At 32.2% G+C, this 21,364-nt stretch overlaps 1 protein-coding gene across 15 annotated transcripts in view; it reads right to left on the bottom strand.

The window, feature by feature from the left end:
* Nucleotides 1-2,967: 2,967 nt before the first annotated feature.
* Nucleotides 2,968-21,364, bottom strand: part of nrm (neuromusculin) — a 174,274-nt gene continuing 155,877 nt past the window's right edge. For 3 of the 15 annotated variants that reach the window (XM_087413517.1, XM_087413515.1, XM_087413518.1), the window contains 5 exons: nucleotides 20,141-20,571; nucleotides 17,259-17,369; nucleotides 16,153-16,274; nucleotides 7,548-8,374; nucleotides 4,045-5,610 (listed from right to left, as the gene is read on the bottom strand). In XM_087413517.1, the coding sequence (XP_087269643.1) occupies nucleotides 7,550-8,374; nucleotides 16,153-16,274; nucleotides 17,259-17,369; nucleotides 20,141-20,571 (1,489 nt within the window). In that variant the 3' untranslated portion in view covers nucleotides 4,045-5,610; nucleotides 7,548-7,549. The other 12 variants (XR_015547457.1, XR_015547456.1, XR_015547459.1 and 9 more) reach the window with 12 other exon arrangements.

Genomic DNA, 21,364 nt, shown 5'->3' on the forward strand with positions numbered 1-21,364 from the left:
ATCGATCGCTATTATCGTATAATTTAAGGAAATGATCGTCTGGGGTTTTATATAAATGTTCGGTTAAATCTATACACATATTCTAAGGGTTATTCGAACTCTTATTACGGTTTTATGTTTTACAGTTCTTGAATGCTTGAGATCGCAATTCGCGGTACTATAATTATTGAAGTATGTATACATTGTTCATTATAAACTATTCAATTCACCGAGCAACAGTTCATAGGGCGATGTCTCAAATATAAAAATTGGTGAAAAATCACTTTACACTCCTAGCATAAGTTATTAGATACGTTCATACATATCAAGTTTATGCATACGCATGATGGCTAGTTTCGAACAGGTATATATGTTGTCGTCGATCGGACGTTTCACTGCTTAAATTAATTCCAAAACTTTTTATAATCATTTTTTTCACACTTTATATATACAGTGAATGCAAAAAGTATTCGTGCAGAGAAAATATTTTTTAAAAAAGTTTTATTTTTAAAAAAGTAAATTTTATTCAGGGAAAAATGAGTCATTAAATTGATGTCGAATCGATATTGATACAATAATTTCAACATCAATTTGATGTCGATTCGACGTTTTTTTTTAATTGACGATCATTTCTTGCTGGGTAATTAACAATTTATTCATAAAAAATAAAATAGACTGTATGTTTCTTAAAATTATATATACCAAAAAGTGTAATTATAGAAAAAAAGTTAATTATAGAAAATATACATCTTTTAAAAAATTAGCAAAAATTAAAAACTGTATTGTTTGGATGCTCAAAAAGTACAGGCGAAAAATTTAGCTTCTAAAATCAGAAATACATGCGAAGCATGTATTTCTCATTTGTTTATGTTAAAACAGAATGTATTCATTTTATAAAATTACTAATTAATTGTTTATTTTTTACAAATAAAATTTATTTTTTACAAATAAAATTTTTTTTATAAAAAAATTTCTTGCATGAATACTTTTTGTACTCACTCTCTGTATATCCGTACACACACACACACACACACACACACACACACACACACACACACACACACACACACACACACACACACACACACACACACACACACACACACACACACATATGTGTGTGTGTGTGTATATAGAGAGAAAATAATTATTTTTGTGTATAATGTGTAACTTATGTGTTTTATTATGAATAACCTCTCGGGTTTTGCGATTTTAAAGAAGCATAGGAAATATTATTAATTGATAAAATTAATAATTCAGGCCGCAGTACTAATTATTTCAAATATTGGATAATTTAAATAGTCGTCTTAGTCATCAAATTGAGCCGTGCAATATACTTTAATGAAGGTCAAATCGATACCGTGATTATGAGAGCAAAACCTTTTACAAGATTGACAGACCAATGGCAGTATTCTATTAATATCGGGTCAAATTAAATTAGATTTCATTTTTCATAAACTATACGTTTGAGTGGCATGTTATTTTCCAATATATTCACGATAACAATAATAAAGCTTTGTAAATATATTTGTGTTTGAATGTTGAATGAATGCATTACATGATAATTGGATATCGACATAAAAGGTTCTCATATCTCGTCATTTAATTTATTTAATTTTTATTTAATTTCAAAAAGTCTAAGTCTCTGATGATGACACATTTCGCCCGTTCTCGTCACATTGCTGCAAAATTATTTCACATTTCAGGATTAAATTTTACATTTTTAATACAACATTTTTAAGAACAATAAAAGTTCAACTTTCTTCTTGTTATCTTTTTTTCAGAGTGAAATCTGACTCGTTATGAACACATTTTTGTACATGTTTTATATTGTACAATATATATATATCTTGTTTGACAAAATCGAAGCTATTCAATTGTAAAATGATACATCCTGTAAAAACATGTGATACTCGTGCATAAAGATTTATCACTCAAATTTCAGTTTATAGATTCTTTGATAAATTTAAAATCAATTTTTTCACAACAAAAATTCTACGAGTAACTAACCTTTCCACAATTCTCTAATGCAGATCGTTATAAATATCTTGGCGAATAAAGATCTTAACAAAATTTATCAAAATAGTTTAATTCCAATCAAGTTGTACTTCAATGGAAGTTTAATTTATATCTTTGCAAAGATTTAATATTTAATATTAAAAAGATATAAAAAAAAGACTGGAGTCCAATTGAATTTTCGTAAAATTGACTTTAAATTGATGAAAGTATTTGTAAATGAAAGAAAGTAATAAGATTCCCAAGGGAATCTATGGCACCTGGCATATATATCGATGAATAGAGCGAATGGTCTGAACGCGATTGAATTGGTTGGAATACGCGTGCGGTGAAAGAAAAGCGATTTGCAATGGACTATAGAGGAACGTTGCCGAATAAAAAGACACGATAAGACGTATCACCATGAAATGAATGCGGGGAGGTCTCATTTTATTTAGTCTAATATTGACGTTATAGAATAATTATAAATTGTCATTAATCGTAGGCGCGATTGAGTTAGACAGCATCATCGAACATGCGTCTGATGTACATATTTTTTCGCATAAGGTAGTTGAACACAATTTTTCAAACAATCGCAGAGTTGGTTTATGTAATCAATACTCGGTGAAACGTATTATCGTAACGAATTATTCAGTAGCTAACGAAAGTCGATAATATTAATTAATAATGTAAGGATATAAGGATACATTATTTACAAGATTCTCGAATACATAATTACTGGATTGCGTCCGCGATTAAGCGATTACATGTGGTTTACTGTCAATCTGTACAAATAACTACTCACTTCTTGTAATTACAAATTTACAAACGAGTGTAAGAAGATATTCGAGAGTAATATGTGTAACAGAATTATATATTCTAACGCCGCTTATGAATAATTATATAACAATAATATGGAAACAGATAGATGGGGATTATATTTGGCTCCGATATGTTTTTCTTTTTTTCTTATTAATTCAACATTTAATAAGATTTTCTTTTTCTATTGTAACGATTTGTGCATTATTTCCATAATTTGATCCCAGAACACATACCGATAGCTTATATAAATGTACATTGTATCAATAATCTCGTAAAAATATATTTATAAATTTACAGATATCGAAAAATGTTTTAAAATTTTGTCACATGAAGTTCGTATGGCCGGTGCGAGTGAATGAGAACGAGCGACCTTTCCTCCAAACGTTCAAATGTATAACCAAAGTTCTAATCCCATCTGAGAAGGTTTAATTTGAAATATACGGCATGAAATATTAGAAGCAGCATAATAACATAAATTATATTATTATATAAAGAGAATATATAGTATACATTTATCTGTACAGACAGTACCTGTACAGGTACAGTATCTGTACAGACACCTGGACGTTCTCTTGAAGTGTATTTAAACATTGCATTAACGTATTCACAGATACGCGATTGTGCATCTCGACTATCTGTAATGTAAAGGATTTATAGCTTTTTGCATGTCGAACAAATCCTATTACGCTCATTTTAATTATGCAAAGACTCGTAATGGAACTACAGATTTCGTAAATAATGAAAATTGAATTTTGACAGTAAACGTGATTTTACAGTAAACGTAAATAAGATCTTAGCACTTTTTTCATGCAATTGTTTTCTGATAAGATCATTGATCTTGATGTTCCGATAATATTAAGATAAGCGCTTTATTTAAAGCTTTTGAATTTTCAGATAGAAGTTTCCAGCGGATAATTAATTTTCACCGAAAAATTTTTTTTTTGCCAATTGCGCCTTGTACGAACAAACGCATTATGCAGCACAGAGTCGTAACTCGTTAAATTCGTTCCACACGAAAATCATAATCCTACAATTTATTATGGTAACGTGTGTCTCATAGAAATCGAATTTAACGAGTTTTAACGAGCTGTCTATCGAGATATATCTCACTCATTAAATGTATCTTATTGCATCTCCCCGAGAAAGCTGATGTAGAATCGTTATTAAATAAAAAGTGAACGGGAAAGGGTTAAAGCAGTTCCTCGTTATCGTCCGAAGTACCGTACATTTGCGGTCTCCTATCCAAAAGTCGTTGCTGCTGCTGCTGTTGTTTTTGTTGTTGTTGCTGCTGCTGCTGCTGCTGCTGCTGTTGCTTTTGAAAGAGCGCGATACTGGCAGCTTTATAGTTAATCGGCCCGTACGACTTGTAGTCCACGTCCGCGTAATCGAGATCTGAGAATTCCGGCTTGAAGGGCTACATCAACAGAAAAGTGTAACAAATATCACAGAACGAAAATGACCTATGTTCCAAACAATACGAATGTCTAAAAGACTTTTGCTTCCTGGTGATGTTTTTAAGAATTTAATATCTCTAACTCTTCAATTTTTCACAATAAAATTGCTCAAGTACGGAACTAATGTTATTGTATTTGGAATAAATTTTGCTACACTAACGTACTGTTGTTAATCTTTTAGTTATTGTGTTTAATTTAATATTAATTATAAATATCTTATATATATTTTTAATACAAATAATTTTAAACAATTACAATTTTATAAATAATTTTGTTTAAAATAGATTTTCATTTTTTATATAATTTTTTACAAAAAGATTTTATATACAAAATCTTGAAAAGTAAAGAGAGTTAAAATGTCTCTTAAACTTTGGTATTGTCTGGTTCTAATCGTGCTGCGCGGACGATTGCGCACATAAGTTTTATTGCGGACTGTTCATGAAGTTTCGTAACAGATCTGCTGTGCAAGCGATCGATAAATGACTGGTACCATTTCGAGTGTTAAGCTTTTCCGTTTATGATCGATGTCCGTCAATTAGACAGTGACTTAAGGCGAGTACATGAGTTGGATGGTGATCTTATTGAAGGGCTGATAGAGAATTATATGCGAACGCTCGCGGGTTCGTTGCTAAATCGTGTTGAATAATCCTCTTATTCCCAGTTCAATAGTTAAGATCAAGTATAATTGTGATAAGAGTGTTATCATGCTGCATGCTTAGTCGCTTTATACGTATTAAACTGTGGTTCGGAATTAAGAGAGGATTATTGTTTAAACTATTATACTCGACGCTACCTAATTGGCTCGAAGCTCTTATTGTTGTACGTAGCAAGAGCGACGATTATAGTAAACCTTGATGTACAATAGGCTATTTACGTCTGGAGATATATTTGGGGATATATGGACATGAAAGACAGTCATTTTTATGTGATGAACATAAAGCAATATCATGCGACGTAATGAATCGTAATTTCGATACTTCAAAATTATTTAGCAGATGAATAATTTTCTTTTTCTATTAAGCAAATCTATTTATAGATAATAAAATATGTGCTAGTACGTTTCTAACAGGATTGAAGTAACTTTTATAAAGTACAGAGGCTTTACATAAGCAGGAAAACAATTTGCAAGAGAATAGCACGTAAACACTATGTTAATTTGAAGATATTGAGAATTGTTTTAACTTTACGAGCTCGAGTTCGGCATCCCTTGCGCGAGTGAATATTTCGTATTTGTAGTAGATCTCGAATTACGTTATGTATGTAAGCAGCGTGACATACTCCGTACAATGTACCTACAGGGTTTGTCGGATGCCAATTTGTCCTAGTAAATGTACGTATCGCTCTTTGTCAGCTGACCCTCCTACGAACAAACATTGAGATATACAATTGGTATGGTACGCATGCAACGATACTTTCTTGAAACCTCGCATTGCGTTTTTATGTCAGCTGCCTTACGCACGTTCGCGAGAGAAATACAGAGATATGCAAAGTGTGCAGCAATCAAAGCTGTTTTGACGATTTAATTTGTTTTCAATGCGAAATCGGAAACAGTACAGGAATTATTGGCAGCTTGAACGAGAGAATTGAAAAAGAATAAAAATAAAAATAAATAAAAATAAATAAATAATTTGTACTATAGAATAAGCTATCGAGATGAAATGTTCGGTTTAAATTTTTGTATTGTTCTGTTAGTATTGTTCTGTTTTCGTGTTCTATCAACTTTTTTAAACTTCAGATAATGTGTAAATATTGCGATGTTCTTCGTGAGATACTGTATTATTCTGCGCGACATTTTATAAAAAAAAAATGTTTAAAAATAATCGTAATTTAAAAAAAAAATTACGATTCGATATTATATCTATAGAAATTTGGGAAACCTGTAGAATCCAATATACACTGAAATAAAACTGGAAACTGCAGCAAACTATGTCAGCATATAAAATTTATTTTATTTTTTTTCTTTATGTGCCTCTTTTTTCTTTACAAGAAATTTAAAAAATGTCAATTTTTTAATTATCGTAGTAAATAAACGATATTGTACCCATATCTAAAGTAATATCCATATCTTGAAATTTGATAGTTTAAACTTGACAGAAAATATTTGATATTATTGCTCAAGTCTTTTCGAATATCTTGTTATATACTTTATGTTGGATTATGCTTATCAAATGAGATAATTTTTTCCCTATGAGCCAAATTAATACAATATGTATAATCGCACACGTATCTATATTCATGTATGTACATGTTACCTGTCCTTTATAAAATTCTATACGATAGGGATGCTCAAACTGATACAATTTTAATTTTTTATATCTTTTAAATACATTTTTTTATTCGTCAGAATTTGGAATGATACTCACGCTGAATATTTTTTTAAATTCGGTATTTTTTAGATTGAATTAAATATTGAAAACACGTAAAATTTGTATGTGTCATCGATTGATTGAGTAATTGATCTGTCTGCTTGCAATAATGCTTTATGTCACTCAGTTATTTTATATAGATTTAATAGTATTATATTAATTAAAAATGCACAATTTATATAACAAAAAAACATCAGAATAGTATTTAACTTGAGAATGAAAATGTAAGAGAATAAATATATGAAAATAAAAAAGACGATTTTATTTCGCAACATCTCGAACCACGCTGTGCGTAAAAAATGTAAAAATGTATGTATATTTTTAGAAAAATATGTATTTAAAAAAGGATATCCGATGATATTATAAGATGAAATAATTAATTTAAAAAGATTATATTATGATAATATAAAGTTACGATATGGAATATGCACTTCTTTCCACGAGTTATCAAATTATCTTCCTACGATATGCCGTGCGTTAAATTAAACATCAATTTAGGTGCAAAATATTTAAAACCATACTTGAAGATCAAACAAATGCAAACAAATGCAAATAAATTGATGCAAAAGCAATAAGATAGCTAAAGATCAAAATAAAAAAGATATTAGAATAATAGAAGAAGATATATGTAGAATAGAAGAGAATAGAAAAAAGTAGAATAGAAAAAAGTAGAATAGAAGAGAAAACAAAAAGGAAATATATATAATAGTTTCCTTACCTTTGAATACGACATACTCAGGAATACTATTTTAAAGAAATCTGCGTTTGGCACGCACGGGTGCATTACCTTTAAGAGTACGTAGTAGCGTACTGAGCTTCGGGGTTTTAAACAAATTGTCACGGCATTCCTCCAGAAAAAAATCACCCGCGTTCTTCGAAAGCACATCCGACGTGCCGTTGTACACCAGCAGGATTTGGGATTACAACTAACCTTTAGACATCGATCTCCTGACCGACATCCCGGAAGTGAAACTCGGCGTACTGCATTATCGTGGGCGCGGACGGTATGCTGCGGGTGTCGCTGAGTCTCGTCTTCGACGTTTTGTTGCGATTTTTTACGTCGCCCGCGTCCGCTGCGAATTGAGGCGTGTTATTGCCGGTACAGCGATTCGATTGATGCTCCCACGGCGGCTGTTGCTGCTGTTGCTGCTGTTGCTGACGCGCTTTCGTCGGGTTTGGTCTGTGATAGTCGGTGGAGCACTCCACGATGTCGTCCTCGTAGTAATGCGGATACGAGATCTTGTACGTCGTCTCAGGCACGCCCAGATCCGGGATTTGACGGAAGCTGGTCTCGTAGTTGGGTGTATCGACAAAGGAAGTATTGTTACGCCGTGAAGGAGCGTCTCTGTCCCTTTGTCGGCTCTGCTTCGACTTGTTTCGATCGCTCGACATTCGTTCGTGCTTCCGGTACTTCCGATTACGCTCATTTCGCCGATTCATGGCATGTCGACGCGTCGATGATTGTCTCGCGTCGGAATTACCATAATTCGGCTGCTGCTGCTCCTCGTCCTGATGCACCGTAGACGAGTGATTGCCAGTGGTTGCAGCCTCATGGTGCATCAGGGTGGATGGACGGCTGTTGTTAGTGTAAACGAGGGAGGTCTGCAGGGGACTAACTATCGAGGAATGATAGAGGCTGCTCGTTAGTGGCAGTGTTAGTTGGTTCGAACTGTTGCTCGGTAAGGGGTAGCTGTACTGCTGCATCTCCTGCCGATGCTGCTGCTGGTAGTGTTCTTTGTAGTTGTATAGGCTGTCGGTCTGTAACAGGCATGGTTAGTAGTTGGAAATTGGGGGACACGAATGGTTAACGCGACGTAATGTGCATAAGAAAATCGGACAACTGAGAGACATTACTTCTCGATTTTTTAATATTAGAAAAGAGAGGGACAAGAGTCAGTACATCACACTGCATCTTCCCATACAGTATAGTTGCAATATTTGTAATGTTGCAATATTGCTAATATGATCTGTGTTATATAGATTGGGATATGAGACATATAAATTTATCACATGTAATTACATATATCTAAAGTCAAATAGATATATTTATTAACATATATATATAGTGCACGGGTTTTTATAGAAAATTCGATGTATATGCTTAAGTAGAATAGATTTTTTTCACATTTTAAGATACATCTCACGAAGGATTTATAAATATTACCATGAATTTTGAATATTCTTTGCACGTTCGATTTCAAAAAATCCTCGTGACGATGTTTATCGAGGTATCTATATCCGACACAGTGATAATTTTACGTAGGAAATTGAATTTGCAAACGTATCGGTACGTGTCAGGAATAGTAGAACATATAGAATTTTTCTGGCGTTCATATTTTAAGACGTATTCTATAAAAGGATTTATAAATTATTATTCGCATGATAGAGTTTGAATATTTTTGACACGCTCGATTTCCGAAAAATCCTTGACGGTATATATATGTACGTCCAACATGGTGATAAATTGTGCAAGGTTTATACTGTCGATCGATAAGTGAAGGAAGACATTTCTGTTGCAGAATCGCAGATCTTTTTTATTTTGTAGGTGAAAACGGACACGTGAAAAGCCTCGAAGTAATATCTCAAGTTTATCAGTTATCGAAACAATAAAGAGCTCGTGTCATTGGTTAAAGCGTGTGTGACAGTGAGAACTTACTTGACGCGCGGCCAACATGCACAAGGGCGGTCGCTACATAGATGCCCAGATCCAGCTTAGCAGGGAAAATATGATTTCCGATTATAACTCGGCTTCCAGCAACTCTACCTCCTACTTGCTCGAGAAGCTGCTGTTTTATATCTATTACGGACACGTAAATCGTACTCATGCAGTAGGCGCGAGATGCTAATGTTATTCGGTGCTTAAAAGGGGATGGATTGATGCTTCGCTCGTTGGATGTTGCCATTTCGATCGTACATGAAAACTTTCGCGATCAGTTACAAATAGTTTGATTAAGAAAGTTACAAGAACAATTACGTTCTCGATGCGAAAATCTGTAAAGTGCTACGATAGTGCTCGTAAAGTCGCTGCGAGTTCATAGCCTCAAGGAAATTAGATTACAATTAAAGTGTTGTAATAAAGATATGATGATAAGAAGATATTTGTATAAAATATATAGAGGAATTTTTTTCTATCATAGACTACATTATGGTAAAATAAAATTGATACTAATGACTATATATTTGCAAAATCTATAGGCTTTCAATAAATTACGTAAAATCCTTATATTTTAAGTAATTAATCATATAATTGTTACTCAAATTATATAATTAACTCGTTGCTAAAATTATAGAAAATATTATAAGTATATTAAAATAGGTAAAAAGATTTTTTTCAAATTTTGCCAGAGAGCAAGTTATAAATGAAATAATATTCTTTGATGATTAATTAAAAATCGACTATGTATATATATCTCTCTGCGGTTTTAACATTGCTTAATTGAATGTAGTCCTTTATTGAATTTTGAATATTCTATTTATAATTAATAAGTAGCAAATTATTAATTTTAATAAACCGTTTTGACTTTTATCTCAAAATTTCTTTAATTAATTATTAATAGCTAATTAACTCTTCTCTCTTCTCTCTAACAATAGTTTAAATTATATAAAAGAAAACAATAAATTTTATGTTGTTATATGAAAATTGAAGGGAGAAATTGACTTAGAAGCCTGACTAATAAAATTATTCCGTTGTGTCAATCAAACTGTATGATTGAGACTAATATGAGTTAAATTAATTTAATGTATTTCCCGTTGCATTATAGTTCGTATTTTAAGTAAAAATAAATTTATAAATTTTATATATATATATATATATATATATATATATATATATATATTTACATACTTTTTAATCATTTTATATATAATCATTTCACGTATTCTGAAGTAACGTCGTTTTATTCGACTATAAAGAACATTGTATTGCAATTGCAATACTTGAAATGCAGCATTAAGAAAGTCTTATATATGCCAAAACTTCTATCAAAGCTTTTAGAAATATTGAATTCAACACATCTTTCCTATATACAGGGTGTCCCAAAAGTTTTTGCCAATTGCTTTTATATAGATAGAGCAAACTAAACTGAGTCAAAAAGTCCTTGTATCATTTTACAATTTTCGCAATAGTTAACAAGATATTAATTACTAAAAATTGCCAAATATTGATCTTGAATAATTTTTTACTCAAATACTTTAGATTTTTTTCAGAATTTTTCAATACCGTATTTTCTCATGTTGATAAAAATAAGAAAATGCAATACTAAAAAATTGATAAAAAATTCTTAAAATTCTATGAGAAGAAAATAAATGATTTTTGCTGAGTTTTTCTGTAAAGTTGATAGTATTTGAATAAAAAATTAAAGACCAATATTTGGCAATTTTTAGTAATTAATATCTGTGTAATTATTGCGAAAATTGCAAAATGGTAGAGGACTTTTCGACTCAGTTTAGTCCGCTGTATCTACACAAAAGCGATTGGCAAAAACTTTCGGGACACCCTATATATCTACATTATTTATTCAATTCTATTTAAATATTTCTGGCCGTAATAATTCCAGCACGTAGAATGAACGAAAAACATATATTTAATAGTACATTTAAAATTATAAATCGATGCGAAATTTCGCGAATCTGATTGGCATGACAAAAGTTACGAGTATTAATAAATCAGAGAAGAATTACTCGACAATACGAGTCAATAGCGATAGGATCAATCGACAGACGGTTATCGAGAAATTCGTGTATGGCAATGTCCACGAGCGTCATCAGATGCGGGAGATTCCTATTATAGATGATCAGTAATTGACAAACCTTAAGCTTAGGTAACGAAGCGTTTTTCGGCGGAAAAACGGGGGGAGGGACATTTTGATAGGTGTGCTTGGATGGATCAGTTTTTTTGGACATCCTCGGTGCTGGTACCGGCGGCGTCGTCGGCGGTATCGGCGTCGATGACGGCGGTATCGGCGTCGACGGCGCCGATCGGCTCATCAGGCTGATCGATGCCGACGACTGGCTGAGGGTCAAGGACGGCGCATCCTCCATCGACTGGACGATCGTCGCGATTGTGGTTGTGCTATTGCTCTTGTGCGGGCACGTCTTATAGATCGGTATCGCATATAGTTCGTATTTCCTGCGGATGTTTTCATGCCGACGACACAGCCGCAACGAATAGAATTGTTGCGAGTGCTTCTGTTTGCGCCGCCGTGGTTTCAAGGTGTTGTATTTAAGTACTGGTGAATTGCTCCTGGGCACGTTGTAAATGTTGTAGTGGGGGCCTAGGTGGCTCATGGTCGACTCATAACCGGAACTGCCATCGCACAGACTGACAGCTCTGCTGGGTGGCCGCGAGGAATACGGCGAGGTCGTGATGGAATGCAACGTGCCATGCAAAGCCGAAACTCGGGCAAACTTAGGAGTAACCAACTAAAACAAAACGCAGCCAGCGGCCATTCATATGTATAACACAGTCTCTTGGCCTTGATTTGGTTTGTTTACAGTGTTAATTAACGTTCGATTATCGCACATCGTCGCCATCGATGGACCCTTATCCCCGGGGGTAATGATATTTCGGCGATCACGATAATTTAATTAGCGAAGTTGACTTCGTATAGCAGATTGGCTGAAATGTTTCGTCGCTGTAGGACATAAGGAGGCAATCTACGTCAATTTCTATGTTGCTATTGGCATTTTGGATGAGGACTACTGATACAGTTATATCGCTTCCTTGTGATGATTAAGAGGAAGTTATTTTAACGTTATATATTTGATAGTGATATTTCGAATAGATTTGCGATTATAACAATATTATGTACCGTAATAATACAGATTGACAAATGACATTGTGTTGTAAATACATATGGAATATGTAGAATAAGATTAATGATATATCGATTACTTTTAATATAACTCTCCAATTTTTGTTATGTGAGAGAAAATTTTTGGATTATATTTGTACAAATTAAGTTATGACTGAACAGAGTAAGTGTATAATTATCTATTTTTTTTTTCTAATTTTACTTCATAATAACTTTGCTTAATAATTTCCAATCGAAATTTTGCTTTATTGATAAAAATTAAAAAATGATTGAAATTCTTCAATAATATTACATTCGAAGTAATTAACAGTTAACAAAAATATAATATGGCAATCCTTGGAAAATGGCGCGTAATTACCGATACGTTAGGACAGTCATCCACTATCGGCCTGATTATCGAGTACCTGTGCCAGCAGCAGTGCTTATTGCCTCTCATTGAATTATACGTTGATTGATTCGGATTGCGCGCCGATTGTGAATCCTAGCGAATTGGATAAACTGATTCGGCTAATTTCGCTTGGTGAACTTACCAAAATGAGCTTTGCATTTATGAACGTTTGTTATATCAAACAGTACATAGATATTTTTGGTTAAATAAAATTAGTTCAGTGCAATTGGAAATTAGAGTCTATTAAAAGTCTATTAGAAATCAAAATTCACAGTTTAATTTAAAATGCAAAGAGTGAAAGCTAAAAATTATACATATACGTAACTATATCAGTAGTAAATATCTAAAATTTATTTAGAAATTACAGGACTTGTGACATTTTATTTATAATTCATTTTATGAGTAATGCATTTCGATATCCGGTGGATGTCATGTATCTATCTGGATTGATTGGGAAACATAAATTATAGTTACTATTTTTATTATATTATGCTATTCTAATTAAAAAATGACTAAATTTTTAACAGGTTTAGATAAGTCCGATATTTTTTCGCCAATCTATAAAAAACTAACTGCGATGTTGAATTAATTTTATTAAATTTAATAAGATTGAAACAAATCTACTGCAACTTTTTGTATAGCAAACATCGAATATCAGCAAAACACAGTAAAATTCATTATGTTCTTGAATGAAGAATTCAAGTGGCGCCAACGTTATTTTTTCATTAAATGCTGACAATGAACGTTAATCGGCACAGAACTGTATCAATGAAAATAAAATCACGCGGTCATTATTCGTGTAGTTTTATCGTAAAACACAAATTATTGGAAACTCATTGCAACAATTGGTTCTTCTAGACGTTAGTGCACGGATAAGATAAAAAAAGCATACAGTGAATTTATTTCTGTCAAAGTAGCAATACTCATTATACTCGCACAGCACTGAATTACCTGTTCACCACGGTGCTTTTTTTCCACTATATTGATTGGACTATAAGACTTCCTAGCTAATAAAAGGGAATTCGCAAAAAATGTATCGAGGCAACGCAAAGAATTAATAACATAGCCACTTACTTGCTAAGAATTAATATAATTTCGTATTACTTCTCATTGGCAAATTATCCCCGCAATTTTATCAAACTGTTAAATTATCGTTTTGCAATTATCTGTAAGACAATTGACAGAATGTTATTGCACAATTTACGGATATTGCACAAAATTATGTAACAAGCAGTAAATAAAGGCAGCCAGTGCGAAGTGCAAAATATTTGAGTAATTAATAAAAATTATGTAAAAGTTAGAGGAAAAAATATAAACTGATCATTGCGTTAACGTAATACATTTCATAAAAGCATGTATGTTCATTTTAATAAAAATATTCTGGTTTTGACTTGTAGTTATTTTGTTGCGTGCAGAGTATCATTATAAAATTTCACACGAATAAAACGCTTTGATGATGTACCGAATGAATTAACGTTTCACTTGACATGCATTTCAGCAACATCGGTTTTGTACGATTATTGCTAAAGCGGTGCGATTTCGAATCTCAAATTTGCAACTAGATTGACGAGTAACGATTGTATATTTATCATTGCGAGATAATAACGGTAAATTGTCAGTCGTCATCATTATTTCTTCTCATCAATTTATTTCAATCTGAATATGATATAATTTTACGTACATAAGCATGTCTACAGAAATTAAAAATTTTTTAAATATATAAAATATATATATGAAATATAATTATATAAAATTCTTTCTTTGTTAGAATAAGATATCGATTTCGCATTATTATTATTATCATGGTAAATCCGTGTACAAAGAATTGATAACGTTCATTCAGTCAGATTGATGTTACACGAGAGAGATATTATATACATATATGCATACATACATTACACACATACATATATATATTCTTTATAGAATATTAGACGATTCAAGAGAACGATAGATATACGTGTTCAATTGGAATGTGATGCATTGAGGTTGCTTGAGACGGTTAAAATTTGCATCATAAAGATCTATACGATGTAATCGAATACGTTTGTAAGAGGCTTATGTTAGATAATAATAGATCATGTGAGTAAATTGCGAGTATTTCAGTACAGCAAAATAAAACGCTTTCTCTCATATTTTACATAATATTTTTTAACTATATGTATATATTTAGGATGGCTAGAAATTCGCGTCTATGTTTCAGCTATTAGATATCTCATTGTAATCGCTTCATGTGCATAATTTGCAGATGACATATCGTAAAGTCTATTATCTCGAAAGATTTAATGACTCTTCTGATATGTAAAAGACTTAATTTTAACTCTAATTCAAACAGAAAAGAAAGTCAGTTGAAATGGTGAAATTAATTATTTAAACGTCTGCTCGGCGAATCAATTAACCACGATAATAGAAAGCAATGAAATGGATGGGTGCGCTCTTAAAATAGGCAGGAAGGGATGAGAAAGGGATGATGAATGCATTTGCGCGATAATTCGATAAGGTAGGTGAATATCATCAGCTCAAGAAACCAGTTATGGTTTCTTAATTGCAAAACGAGTCGGAAAGTCGGAAAACTGAGAACTAATATTATATTATATCCATTATAAGGATTGAAAGGGTATTCGGTAGCTGAATTCGGTAACTCTTACAAAATGAACTAGCAATACGGAGAAACTGTATACGTCGGAGTAACGAGGCACTCCTAAGTGCTGAGAGTCTTTGAAGGAGTTGTACGGTCGAAGGGTTGTACTAATATCTACCCTCTTGGCCTTCCATCGCATTTTACTTGTTGTCACTTCTCGAACGTATTTGATCAGAAAGGGATATCGTTAATCGACGAACTGTTCGCGAAACTTGGTTGGTTAACTGGTAGAAATGCATCGAGAGGATGTCCTTTTAGGTCGATCTTGTTCAATGTGATTCTCTTGAATTGTACTGTTCCTCCAGTATTATTCAAGCCGAAAATCAAAGAACAATAGTATCGACTGAATATTGAAGATGCCCACATAAGTAGCACACAGCGCTTACAAAGCGCTAAAAAAGGGCATATAATCGCTTTTTTAATACTTTGTAAGCGCTGCTACTTGAGTGGTATTCTTAACTTGAAATATTTTTTATGTTTTAATTTAAAGAATTATTCTCTCTCTCTCTCTCTCTTTCTTCCTTCCTTTAGTTTCAATATCTATAATACATTCATTGATTTTTTTTGCGACTGACACATTTGCCGTCATTATTTTTTCGACAATATCACGATAATATGCGAGTTGCAAATCGAGTCTAGCTCATGCGATTTGAAAAAATTGTTTGTTTTTTTATCGAATGGTCATTATACTAACCTTGTTAGGTGGCGCTTGGATCCCGTGGAAAGGTAAATTTTCGTAGAACGTCTTTGTCCCGGAGTCGGGAAGAACTTCCGACACGCTGTTCACATGATTGTTATTCGCGGCTTGATTGGGATCTGCAATTGCAAAAAGAGAATGTTAATAACATTGTATAAATTATCGTGAATTAAAATGTTGACGACAGTGGTAAACCCGACGATCCATAGGAACTGTGTTTCACCAACACGTTCCGACTTAATCCAATAAAATGACGAAGTTTTATTAGTAAAAAAAGATAGAACACTGTAAAAAATAGTACACTGTAACGAGATAAAGCCCCAAACAAGATTGTAGTTCCGATTTGAATTTCAAAATATAAATATGAAATTAATAAAGTCTAAGCAATATGTCATTTGTAATTTCTATAGTCTTAGAATTTCGATTTTTTGAAATATGCGGTTCATTCTTAAGGGATTTTAATTTGTATTTCTATTTTTTTTTTAATAATACTTTGGTCATGATGTTTATCTGAAATATCGGCGCGTAGTAGTACAATAATATCTTATAATAATTGATAATTGTTATTACAAAAATCCTTAAAGAGATTTCTCTGTTGCGATAAGAGAATATATATATATATATATATATAATAATATGAAAAAGATCGAGGATAATATCGCGATAAACATACCGCAGAAGAAACGCGCGAAATTATAGCTACGGTATATATATCAGAAAATCGATAAGATCTGTGATTAATAGTTGTTGTGTGATAAGTGAAATTTATGTGGCTGATTGCTGTGTGTATATTTTATGCGGAACTATGAATTCTTGCGTGCGGCATGTGTGTTATCACTTATAGCTAAATATTTCTCTATTGCGTACACTAACGACTGTGGCATTCACACGTATGTTTTGTATGAGAGTTATCTCTGTTTTCTGTATATCCTTTTTTGCCCGATGATGAATATGTATTCGCGTGTACAGCCATAAAGTAACACATATTTTTTAGAAAAGAAATCTGCGAAAAAGGGAAAGGTTGGGAAAGGTTTTAAGTCAAAGCATACGAGCAAATAAAGTTGCAAGCATACACGTTGAATAAGAATTCTCTTTATACGTACCTGCTCCAGGTTTTTTTCGCTTACGAGATATATTACCACGATTTGGCTCATAGGATGATTCCACGCCGTGCAATATTCGCTGTCGCGGCACAATTCTCTTGTAAGTCACAGCTAAGGAACACATAATCAACAACGAGCGATATCATAAACACATAAAGCCTTTCATGCGATAACTTAAGCAACGTAAATGATAATAAATATTAATGAATATATTAAGAATAAATGGAATGAATGTTCACATTAAATTTTAAAATCGTTAAGAAGCACACAATCACTGATAAAAAGGTTAAAATAAGATTTAAATTATACTGATGCTCTTGAAATTAATTTGTTTCTATAGATCTCTTGTGATTTAAGATACAACATTTGATGCATATATAAAAATTGTAAATTATATGTACATCTAGAAAATGTAAAGACATTTGTTTTTATGACTTTAATTTATGATTTTTTTTTTAGAACAATTGTATATTAAATAAATAGTTAAATTAAAAGTTTATGATTACATTATCAACAAAATGCAAAGACACGAGAAAGTCATATAAATAACTACTTTTAAAGCATATGAAAATGATAAATTATTTTAATGTTTGTATCCATATGGATATATGCTAAAATATTTTTCACATTTAGAAAGTAAATACATAGAAGCTTGAAAATGTCATTGAATATATTATTGACATTTTTGCGCTAATGGAAAGTACGTGAGCATATATTTGCATTAAAAGTATAAGTGAGATTTAATGTATTTTTTTTTAGATTAATATCTATTTTTTAACTTAATAGATTCAATTTTAACATGCATATAAAATTTTGTTTTCGAATACTTCATTTGTTATATTTTTATTTGATTTCATAATATTTTTTCTCATTTTTTATTAGTAAGTAGTAACAGTAAAGCTTATGAATAACCATTAAGTTATACTAAGGCTGAATATGAAGTTCCTGCCGGCATCAGTGTGGAAAAGTTAAAGGGTTAATTACATGCTACATACGCAGCTGTATGCTTAATGAGGCTTCAAAGTCGTCTGCGATGTATGTAGAAACACGCACCACGTATTTTCCAGTAACACAGATGTTTTCATTAACTAAAATGTTAAAAGCGCGTAAAAAGTTGTGAAGGAAAAGTCACAGGCAATAGTAAAACAATAAAATCTATTATTACCTATGATAACAGTTGGAAAGAAAAAAAAACCTGTAGATAGGCTTTAAATTCATACTTGTTGTGTATTCATATATACGGTTTTAATAAATCGTTTACGAGATCATTTATTATCGTGTATACAGAAAGTAACGCAAAATTCAACTAATGCGCAGTGAAATTAATATTCTAAAATATTGACGAGACATAATTATATAAAATCATTCATACATATAATTATAAGAAAATTATAATAAATTCGGCAAATAGGGAATTAATGCTGTAATATGTGCGCAATTAATTTCAATATTATTAAATTGTATGTATTCTAATTTAATTATTGATTTGTAGTACACAGTTTCGGTTAACTTTTTAGTCATCCTCTCAGTACGTACAGATAATTCCATGTAGAAACGTAAGCGTTGAGATGTATAAAATTAAGCTACAGTACTCGCGTGATTTTCCTTATTTGTAATATCAACAAATTGTTAGTATCAACAAACAATGTTTCTATGAGAGGTGGTCAATCTTCACTTCTTTGAGAAATCAGTTGACTAGACTAATAATTAGTCTGATGAGATTAGTCTGATGAGAATAATTGATTGATTATTTATATCATTAACGTGTATTGGCAATGGTTAATAGAGACGCTTAATCAGGGTTGCATCATCCAACTAGTCGACTGATTGTATTTTCTCAAAGAAATAAAGATTGATCACCTCTCATGGAAACATTGTGAATATTAAAAATAAGGAAAATCATACGAGTACTGTAGCTTAATTTTATACATCTCAACGCTTACGTTTCCACATGGAATTATTTGTACGTACTGAAGATGACTAAAAAGTTAGTCGAAACATGTATACTAGAAATCAATAATTAAATTAGAATACATACAACTCAATAATATTAAAACTGATTGCGCACGTATTACAGCGCTAATTCCCTATTTGTTGAATTTATTATATAATTTTTTTATATTAGGTGTTGGAATTAATTCGTAGCGTTTTTTAATGAAAGAATGTTATTTATTTCACATGAGCATTAAAAAATACATTAATGAAAGTACTTCCCATCACTTGTAAAACGCTACGAATTAATTCCAACACCTAATATATATATCTAGGGAATTTAGATTATCATTCATTTATAATTATGAGGTCTGTTTTCTGTGGCTGAACAAATATCAAACATATTGTCTATCTCATTTTAAGTTTTGTTGAAAGCGAGAAAGAGAGTTCTAGTGCAGTCTAGTGTATATATATATATATACACATATAACGAAAATAAAAGTATCGATAAAATACTTGTAAAATTGATAATGCAGCCATTAGGTCTCAAAAGCATCATTATTTTTTATATGAAAAAAATGGAACGATCATTATTAATTTACTGTGAATAATATAAATAATAAACGCGGAATAGATCAGTGGTATATTTGATTGACTTTTTATACGAAAGAGCTATTTAACCCATTTGCATTCACAAATATTTGCATCTCTTAATATGAAGCCTTATAGTCAGCTCACATTGCCATAAGTGTATTATATAATTTTTATAATTAGAAATTACATTTAAATAGCTCACATTTAAAAAGCTTTAAAGTGTCAACTTGTAGAGTTTTGTGCACAGTCGACAGCTTTTAGGTAAGCAAGTAGCTGCAAATACAAACGGATTAACGTAGGATGACACTTGGTAAAGTCATGAGTAAATAGCTCAACTCCTTTCCTACTGCTCTTACCTGTCTTTTCTCTGGATATACCGGGTAGGGTGGCTTGCTCTTTGAGCTGTACGCCAAACATGGCTTTTATCTTGTTAGCTCGGGCAAGCATACCGTCTTCGTTCAGACTGGTCATGCTGGTTGTCCTCTGCGCGGTTTGATCTTTCCTACCGCGGCGGAATACCGCCCGAGTTGGGTTACGGCCAATCGATGACAACGATGTCTCGTCGAGGAACCTCTGTCTGAGCGATTCATCGTTATGTTTGCCCACCAGCTCGTTTTGCAAATTAGCCTCGTTCGCACGAACGCTCAGGCCGGATCGCAGGCTGTGAGTTCGATTGATGTGCACTAGTACGCCCGGCTTCAAGGGCCATCTCGGCGCCGGTGTCGGCTGTGCCGGGGTTTGAACTGAGTGCGAAGATACCGTTGGACTGGGCGGTCCACCGTCTGGACTGTATAATGATTGAGGTCATATAAAGTAATCGAGTCGGACGGGTAAATGGGACGACGCAGTGAGTTCTCGGTGATAAAATTAGTGGATGGATAGATCCATTATAGTCGACCTTATAATGATAAATGAGACACCCATTATAGTGATGAACCCAGAAGGCTTCAAAATAGGTGCAATGAGTAAAATTGGATGCTCAGAAAGAGAGAATTCATCTGTATATTTCATTGATTATGATTTCACGAATGCAAATTATGTAGGTTGTATTATATAGTTACATCTTGTTATATCTTGAAAAAAATTACATTTATACTTTTGCGTTAAAAATTTCCCTTCAGTTGGAAATTGAGTATTTACATAAATAACAACATGAAAAGAATAATTTCGTTAAAGTATCTAAAAATTTAGCTACAGTGATTATTAGGATTATATTGAAAAAGGAACGTTATTTTTTTTTCTCCGTTTCGACGAGATAGTTTCTCTAAGTCGAGTATTTCAGACTCGTCAATTTCAATTTTGTACAAGTCAGTTACGAATGTCAGCATAAATGCATTAGCTATCAAAAAAAAGGTTTCAAAAATAAAAATTTCAAATACCTGAACTTAATCAGAAAAACAATTGTTTAAACGGAGGAGGAAAAATATAATGGTTTACTTTCAACACAACTCTAATGGTCACAAATCTAAAAATATTTTTGTTGGACCATCAAAATAGTTATGTAGGAAGCTCAAGCTTGTTGTTAAAATGCCAAAATTTTTCGCAGTATTATTATTTGTTCAAGTTTTTTATATAACTAT

Source organism: Acromyrmex echinatior, chromosome 14, assembly GCF_024713525.1.
Source record: "Acromyrmex echinatior isolate Ae372 chromosome 14, ASM2471352v2, whole genome shotgun sequence".
NCBI lineage: Eukaryota > Metazoa > Arthropoda > Insecta > Hymenoptera > Formicidae > Acromyrmex > Acromyrmex echinatior.